General features: G+C 36.6%; 1 protein-coding gene across 1 annotated transcript; it reads right to left on the bottom strand.

The window, feature by feature from the left end:
- Positions 1 to 4,600: 4,600 nt before the first annotated feature.
- Positions 4,601 to 7,991, bottom strand: LOC108204168 (uncharacterized). The gene is made up of 5 exons (XM_064083660.1): positions 7,411 to 7,991; positions 6,030 to 7,239; positions 5,535 to 5,656; positions 5,357 to 5,446; positions 4,601 to 5,237 (listed from the first exon to the last, which is right to left on the bottom strand). Exons 1-5 carry the CDS (start codon positions 7,989 to 7,991, stop codon positions 4,601 to 4,603), a joined length of 2,640 nt encoding a protein of 879 aa, XP_063939730.1.
- Between the last annotated feature and the right edge of the window lie 1,029 nt (positions 7,992 to 9,020).

The following is a 9,020-nucleotide window of genomic DNA, read 5'->3' as shown; positions in this document are numbered from 1 at the left end:
TCAGATATCTTGATTGTCTTTGTCTGTTTGTATCGAATCTCCAACCTGTAGATTCCTGTAATATACTTACGTATTGTTTCCTGTCTTTTGTTGTGTTGAGTTATCGTAATTATATTTACGTTACATTATGCTTTACACGACTCATAAGGGATTAGATGACAGTAACATCGTTTCCTTTAAGGTTTCGATGTGAAAGCCAATTTATGACATCGGTTATTTGTTCTGGACGATGTATATGCTTCTACTAACATCGTTTTCTTAAAATTACTAATGTTTGTGTAAGCTTTTGACATTAGTTTTTTTATTATAACTGATGTATATCATGAGAATAACATCAATTATATGCTTCTACTAACATCGTTTTCTTAAAATTACCAATGTCTGTGTAAGCTTTTGACATTAGTTTTTTGTTATAACTGATGTATATCATGAGAATAACATCAATTTTTACATCAAGTGTAATGTTATAGTTTGATTTTACATCAGTTTTTCTTTTAATAAATGTTGTCTTAAGGGTTTTTTTAACATCGTTTTTTTAAATAAAATATGATGTATATTTTGTATTTTGCCACTAGTTTTCATTCACATGCACGTCACTTTTTTGAAAAGCCTAATGTAATTACTGCAATTTTTTGCAAAAAAAATGTTGAAAAATTGATGCTTCCTAAAATTGATGCTGCCAAAAATTCTATTCCATAGAAATCAATACCATTTATCCATACCAAACAATATACCAAACTAGCCATCCATGGGCAATATACCAAAACTAAATAACCTAGCCATCCATCGACAATATTTACCAAACTAATTACCTAGCCATCCATGGGCAAATATCCCAACCAAACACAATATCCATCCACACTCCATCCACCATTTTCTGTTCTAAAGTAACTAGAGCCATACCATACTAAATCAACTAGACTATTTACCAACCCAAATCAAAATACAGTTCAAGTACATAGGTCAATATTACACAAACTCTTGGATGTAATCCAAAACCTCGTAGCGCACATGATCCACCTCGTCTCTTGTGGAGCACTTGCGACTCTTTGACGCCCACTGCAAAAAATATATATATGGTACATTCAGCAGATGCAACAACCAAAATAAATAAATAGAGATTAATTAAAGTACAAGCAGAGTATATATAATACATTTGAAGTAAACTTAAGGTCCTTGTGATCTTCGATTATGTCCTTCATATAGCGCATAACAACGTATCCACATTCATGGCCACCGGGTTGTTTTGGTGATCCCTATCCATGATGTACACAGAAAATCCACCATATATTACTACTACATTACAAAATGCTATACGACTACATTACAAAATGTGAAGTACTTATAGCAAGATACTTCACTTTTGGAATAGTGTTCCCCCTCCCTGTTGTGCAATTGAATGTCTTCACTGCCCTGTATAAGCCATATATTTCATGTTAATTATGGCTTAAAAAAGAATAAGAAAAATATGCATCAAAAAATTAAACACTTATTAGTAAGAGAATAAAATCAGATAAATTACAAGCGTACCAATCAATATCTAAACATGTAGAATTAATCAGAATTCAAATTGTAGTATAATTAAATACTTACTTCTGATTATAAGGAAAGAAAAATAATCTGTCAGGATTATTCTCCCCCAAGCGCTTTACCACACCCTTTTGAAAATCTGCATTAAGTCCAAATGTTGCTCCTGGATCCAAAAAAGCAAATGTCTCCAGTTCATCTTTTTCACGGACAATATTCTGCAAGTACCTAAATAAAATATGTCAAAATACATTATTTATATAGCAAGAAAAAAATACGTCTCTAGCTAGCAAGTTTAAGAAGAGGAAAATTACATCATATAGGCCGATATGACAGATTGGCCTATCATCTTGTTCTCCAATAATGCCATTATATTTTCCTGTAAGACAAAAATTGTCTTCACAGTTCCAAAAACCTCAGCATCCGAAGGAATCTGAATTGAAGCTCCAGTGGTCTGCATTATGGTTGTTGCATGTTTATACAACAACCGAAACCTCTTCGGCACATTTTCACTTGGCCGCGCTTGTTTGAACATCGATTGCAACCTAGATATCTCACTTTTCTTCTTTCCCTCCTTTTTCTCCACTTCCTTTTTCTTTTTCTGTGCAAAATTGATCAATCACCGTAACATAATTCACATGTACACATCATGCATATATGATTAAAATAACTGAAACTTTTAATGAAATCAATTCTCACCTGAGATGGCTCGGAGTCTTGATAGAGAATAAACTCTTCAGGCCATGCGACATGGGAGCCGAGAGCTTGTATGACAGTCTCCATTTCCCCACGTACGGGTACGGGAAGCAAAGCTTTTGGATTGATGCAGCCATCTACAGACACACTTACACATCGCGGCATCATATCCACTCCATGGATCTTATTACCAAACCCTGTGCCATCTTTAAAAGCAACTCCAAAAGCTATTTTATTTTCTATGTGATCCACCGCCAGCTCGCATTTTTGTGATAACTGAAGTTATAGAATAAACAAAAAATCCATTATATCATAATATAAAATAAAGACAGAAAAAACTAACCATTAGACTATATATTTTATTTTACCATTTTGTTACTTGGTGGAGGAGGGTCAACATCCATGACCTCTTTCTCAGCAGTGATCTCTTTCTCAGCCGTAATCTCTTTCTGAGCATCCTCCAACACCAATTCTTTAGCAATTTTGTTTTTTGCAGCAGTAGATGCTTCCTCTCCTGCTATGAAATTACAGGATTTGGCAGAGCTTGGCGAGGGATTACTCGCTCCAGCAGCGATCATTGCCTTCAGTTTGGCAATCTCTCCCATTAATTCATCCTTTGTTTTCTGCAGCTCCTCAGACCTCTGCTTGTCACAAGCCAATAACTCGTCTTTAGTAATCCTCCTCTGTCTTGGTAAATTGAAGTAGGCTTTTGGGCTGATATAACCTCCAACAGCACGAACTCTGCCAGAATGCTCCGGGGTTTCCAATGCAGTTGTTAGCACATCATTGCTGTCAGATGGGTGGAATTCACCATAAACCTTCTTTTGAAGTAATTCATCCTATTCACAAGAGATGTAACCAACAAAAAGATTAATTTATCAATTTGTAAATGTGTAATTTATGAGAAGATTTAATTAGAGAATGTAGAGGCTTACATTTTTTTGGGTAACCTTCTCTAAATCTTTATCCAGCTTTTCATCATGCAGCTTTGTCTTACCAGCCTTTTTCCATAAGATGGCTCGATCAAGTTCTTCTCCTTCCTCCAGATTTCCAGACTTTATCTATTTAAAATGAAACAAAAAAATATGCATTAATAGAAATCAAACAAATATGGAAATTGCAACAAAGATTAATCATTTGTTACCTCTTCTTCCTTTAAACCAATATATCCCTTTCTTGATATCCGGTGTGGATATTTCCTCTTACTGACCACTGCACAATGTTTCTCACGAACAGACTACAAAAAATATAATTAAATTAGCAAAATTCAGCAACTTATATGGAGTAAAATCACTAAATTCATTCTCTATATATATATATATGTGTGTGTGTGTGTGTGTATTTATGTACCTAAATTCATTATATATATATATGTACCTTCCAACTAGAAGCCCTCCTCTCTGCAACAAACCTTCTCCAGGGTCCCCTGCCAACAAAAGCATATTGCTTTGGTGGCTTACTTAGTTTTTTCTTATTTTCAATATGTGGCATAACATAGTTCCTTGTTAAATCAGCCTTAAACTGCCTCCATTTAGTACCAGCAGACTTAAGCACAAAGTCCTCACTTTCCGGCTTTATGTCAAATGTTTCCTGGAAACATTTAGAGTCCATATCATTAGACAATTATTTAAACCTCTATCTCAGATGCAATTTAAAAATTTATAGACTACCTGAACATCGTTCCATATCTTGTCTTTTAATTCAGAGTCTACTTTCGGCCAACTTGGAAGATCGATAGGGACCATATTCCTTGCCAACATGCTTATATAGGATTGTAACTTGGCCCTATTCATACCGTTAGGAACTCCTCGTTCATTGTATGTAATCTTCAGCTTCTTTCCACGAGATTTCCTTGACAACACCTTATACATAGCACAAACACCTCGCGGACCTCCAGACTTTTTTCTTTGAGATTCAGTAGTATTCACTCTAGCCTGTGGTGCCGAGGCTGCTTCAATTTCTTCTGGTTGGTCAGGCACTTGGGGCTGGTCAGGCACTTGGTCCTTTGAACTTTTAACCAGCTCCATCTCCATGTCTTTATTGTCTTCGATGTTCTTGTCATCTCCAGGCTTCTTACCTTTTTTATGGTTCTTTGGTGCCATTCTCTAAAATCTGCAAAATGTCCATTAAACTAATTAGTCAACAACATATAAAACCAAATAGAGTAAGTAATGCCATCTACTCAGTCATCACAAGTTTACAAAAATGAACATAAATAAGACACAAATCCAAATACCAACATTCAGTACATAAAAAATACAAAATACAAATATCAACATTCAGTACATAAAAAATACAAAACACAAATACCAACATTCAGTACATACAAATACAAATACCAACATTTAGTACATAAAAGATTCAACCAAATACTAAATCACTTATGTAACCAAATCCCTTCTACATTCAGTCTTTGGTTGCTAATACCAACATCACCATCAGACACATCACACACAGGGATTTTGGAACAATATGGGGGTTCATCTAATACAGTATCTCCCAGACCATCTTCATGGTAGACTTCATTGTAGTCTCGATTCGTCGACTTAAGCACCACAGACCAGTTGGTATCGATTGGATCTTGAATATAAAACACTTCGCTCACTTGGTCTACAGAGATAAATTTATCCTTTTTGTGGCCTGGTCTAGTGAAGTCCACTAGTGTAAAGCCGAGCTCATCAACTTTAATACCTCTGTCATTTGCTGCCCATTTACACAAAAATAATGGTGCTTTGAATGCATGGTAATCTAGTTCCCATATTTCTTCGATTATACCATAATACGTCATTTCACTCTCAATTGGGTTTAAATCTTTAGCACTCGAGACTAGGACTGTCTTGGCAACTACGGACACACCGCTGTTTTGAACAGCCCTTGCGTCATCTCGCTGCTTTGTGAAGTATTTAACCCCATTAACGACATATCCTTCATAATACAGAACAGAGAAAGACGGTTTTCCTGCCAACCATCTTGTTGTTTCGGAAACGCCTTGAGCATTTTGCATCATTTCAGTACTAACATGCAGACAAAGTATAAGAAGCACATTAATTTATCAGACAATTCTGCACTAATATGATAAATAAATTGTAATTGATTGATTTATGAGATAAGGAAGGAAACCTTTTTTTCAAACCAATCAGCAAACAGCCGATTGTGCTCCCCCATTAGCCACTGAGCACTCTTTTTGTTCCCATACATCTTTTTTAATTGCTCTTTATGCATCCTGAGATAATATTAGACAATATAAGAACACAATTACCGAATGAATAGTTAAGAATGAATGCATACAGAAATAATAAAAAAATTCTTACTTTATGTATGGCTCAACTTCAGCATTATTAAAAAGAACATGCAAATGCGCCTCATCCCTTTCCTTTTCTTCCACTGTTTTCATAGTCACGGAAGATAATGGCCCTGAAACCTTTTCCTCATCCTGTCGAAGACCAGCAGTCGTGCAACTCTGTCTTACAAACTCACTGCAAAATTCTATATATTGATTCTTCTCCAAGATAACTTTCAGCTATACAACCTTCCGGATAAAAACGATTCCTTACATAACTTTTTAAAACTTTATTGAACCATTCAAACGGAAACATCCATCTAAAAAAAACCGGTCCACATAAACGCAATTCCCTAACCAAGTGCACTGTAAGATGGATCATTACATCGAAGAATGAAGGGGGGAATATTTTTTCTAGCTCACACAACGTCAACACCACATCAGATTGCAGTTTATCCAGTTTTGATACATCGACAACTTTGCTACACAGAGAATTGAAGAAAAAGCACAATCGTATTATGCTTACCCTAACATTCTTGGGAAGCACCGAGCGAATTGCTACTGGAAGCAACTGTTGTAGGAGAATATGGCAGTCATGGGACTTCAACCCAAATAACTTCATTTCAGGTAATTTTATACAGTTTTTTATGTTCGACGCATGTCCATAAGGAAGCTTCATAAATGCCAATGATCTAACATGGTTTTTTTTTTGTGCTTCTGACAAAGTATAAGATGCAGGGGGTAGGTAAGTCTTTTTATCACCTATTTGCGGAGCTAAATCTGTCCTTAAACCTATTTCAAGCAAATCAAGACGAGAAGCGACACTATCTTTAGTTTTAAATTTCAGATTTAGTATCGTCCCTAGCAAACTTTCACACACATTCTTCTCGATGTGCATAACATCGAGACAGTGCCGCACATGATGAAACTTCCAATACTCTAACTCAAAAAAAACTGATTTCTTTTTCCATGCACAGTCAACCTTCTTTGACTTCTTCTTCACCTGACCAAATTCAAATTTAATTTTTTTTTGTTGCTCTAGCACTTGTTCTCCAGTCAGTGGCACAGGAGCTTGCTCTAACTCTTGTTCCCCGTTAAAAGCTACCCTCTGCTTCCTATAAGGGTGATGGCGATCTAAATACCTACGATGACCTTGATAGCACATTTTTCGACTGTTACTTAGATATTTAGCTGCAGTTTGGTCACCACAGATTGGACAACCAATATAACCCTTATTGATGCAGCCGGACAAATTTCCATATGCGGGGAAATCATTCACTGTCCACATCAGCACTGCTTTTAAAGTAAATTCAGATTTAGTATATGCGTCATATACATTTGGTTCCCCTTCTTCCCACAACTTCTTCAAATCATCAATTAGTTGTTGTAAATAAACGTCGAGATTATTACCTGGTTCGTGTGGGCCTGATACTAATATTGTCAACATAAAAAACTTTCGCTTCATGCATAACCATGGAGGAAGGTTATATGTTGTTAGAACAAGCAGCCAACAACTATACCTATTGTTCAGACCATTATTATGAGGGTTTATACCATCCGCAGCTAATGCCAAGCGTAAATTTCTTGCCTCGCTACCAAACTCAGGCCACCTATAATCTACATTTCTCCAAAAAGGAGAATCTGCTGGATGACGCATGAGGCCATCTTCAGATCGCCTTTTTGCATGCCAAGTCAGAAGCTCTGAAGTAGATTCAGATCTAAACATTCTCTTAAATCTAGGAATGATGGGGAAGTACCACATAACTTTAGCAGGCACATTAGTTCTGACTTTACCATCCTTTTTTAGTTTCCAGCGAGATCAATGGCACTTGGGACACTCAGAGGCTTCTTCATATATACCTCTATATAATATGCAGTCATTTGGACATGCATGAAATTTAATATACTCGAGTCCTAAGTCGGAGAGAGTCTTTTTCGCTTCATATGTACTACTAGGCAGAACATGATCTTTAGGAAGGAAAGAGCCAATTGTACTTAATAGTTCTGTAAAGGCACTATCACTAACGCCGAACCTAGCCTTCCAGTTATGCATTTTCAACATTGACTCTAACTTAGTTGACTCACTTCCCTCAAACAAAGGTTGTTCAGCATCAGCCACGAACCGTCTGAAATCATGTGATTCTCTATCGTAATCACCCTTATTATATGCTGCTTCACATATCTCAGTAGCCTCTGATGCAGGGCATGGGTTCGTGGCTGGACAAGTACTACCAATAGAGGACTTGTAACTCCTAGAAGAGTTCTCACCATGCCAAATCCAATTAACATAGCCTAAACTAAAACCATTTTCATACAGATGACCCCTAATTATGTTTACCGACAGTTTTTTAAAATTAACGCAATGGGCACATGGACAGGGAATTAACTTGGGGTTTTTCGCAGTCCCCTCTGCATATACCAAAAACTCCTCCACCCCAATTTCATATTCTAACGAATCCCTATCTGCTTTGATCCATGATTTATCCATATTTGTCCAACCTATACAAGATATTCTAAATAAATCAATGTACACAAATCAAACACATAACTCATTCAAACATTCAAACCTCACTACACTCATAGATACACAGACCTCACTACATAGACACAGATACAAACCAATACAAACACAGACCTCACTACACTCACAGTACACTCACAGTATACCAAACAAACACAGACCAAAATCACAAGACATATAACAATAATATGTTCGAGCCCAGACAAACACAAAAAAATACCCAACAAAATTTATAAACAAGATACTAACTAACAAAAACAGATAAAATAAATCGAAACAGTAAAAAAATTATCAAAAAACACAAAAAATAAATCAAAAAATGACAAGACAGCAAGAGCAAGAGAGAGTAACCAAACTGAAGAGCAAGAACAAAAGAACCAAGAATTACCTGAGGAGAGAACTGCAAGAGGTGCTTCGACTTTGAGATTAGGGTTTCAAAACCTTCGATTAGGCCTTCAACACCTTCGATTAGGGCTTGAGCAGCTTCGGTATGGGTTTTCAGAGCTTCAGCAGCTTCGATTAGGGCTTCAACACTTCAGTATGGGCTTGAGAAGCTTCGATTAGGTCTGTGAGAGCTCCAACAGCTTTGATTATGGCTTCAAACACTTCAATTAGGGCTTGCACAGCTTCGATTTAGAGAGAGGGGCGGTTCGATTAAGAGAGAAAAGAGAAATGAGAGAGAGTCGGGGAGAGAGGGGTGTTTTAATTTGAAATGTTTTGTCTAAATGGGGAGTGAGTGTATTGTTTTGTCTGATTTTGGGGGTTAAAAGATTTGGGGAGAACGAAATTTTGACTAAGTACGGGAAACATTAGGAGGGAGGGACAAAAGAGGTGTTGCCGCGCAGTTTTCATTTTTAATTCAAAGAATATAGACATCGGTTCCTATAATAACCGATGTCAAAAAGGTAATAGACATCGGTTAGTTGTTAGCCGATGTTAATAATCGCTTTTACAGCGTGGCCAATGTCGACCGATGTCTATACCCTGATGTCTATT

Source organism: Daucus carota, chromosome 8 (genome assembly GCF_001625215.2).
Source record: "Daucus carota subsp. sativus chromosome 8, DH1 v3.0, whole genome shotgun sequence".
Lineage (NCBI taxonomy): Eukaryota > Viridiplantae > Streptophyta > Magnoliopsida > Apiales > Apiaceae > Daucus > Daucus carota.
This window is presented reverse-complemented; position numbering and strand designations above follow the sequence as displayed.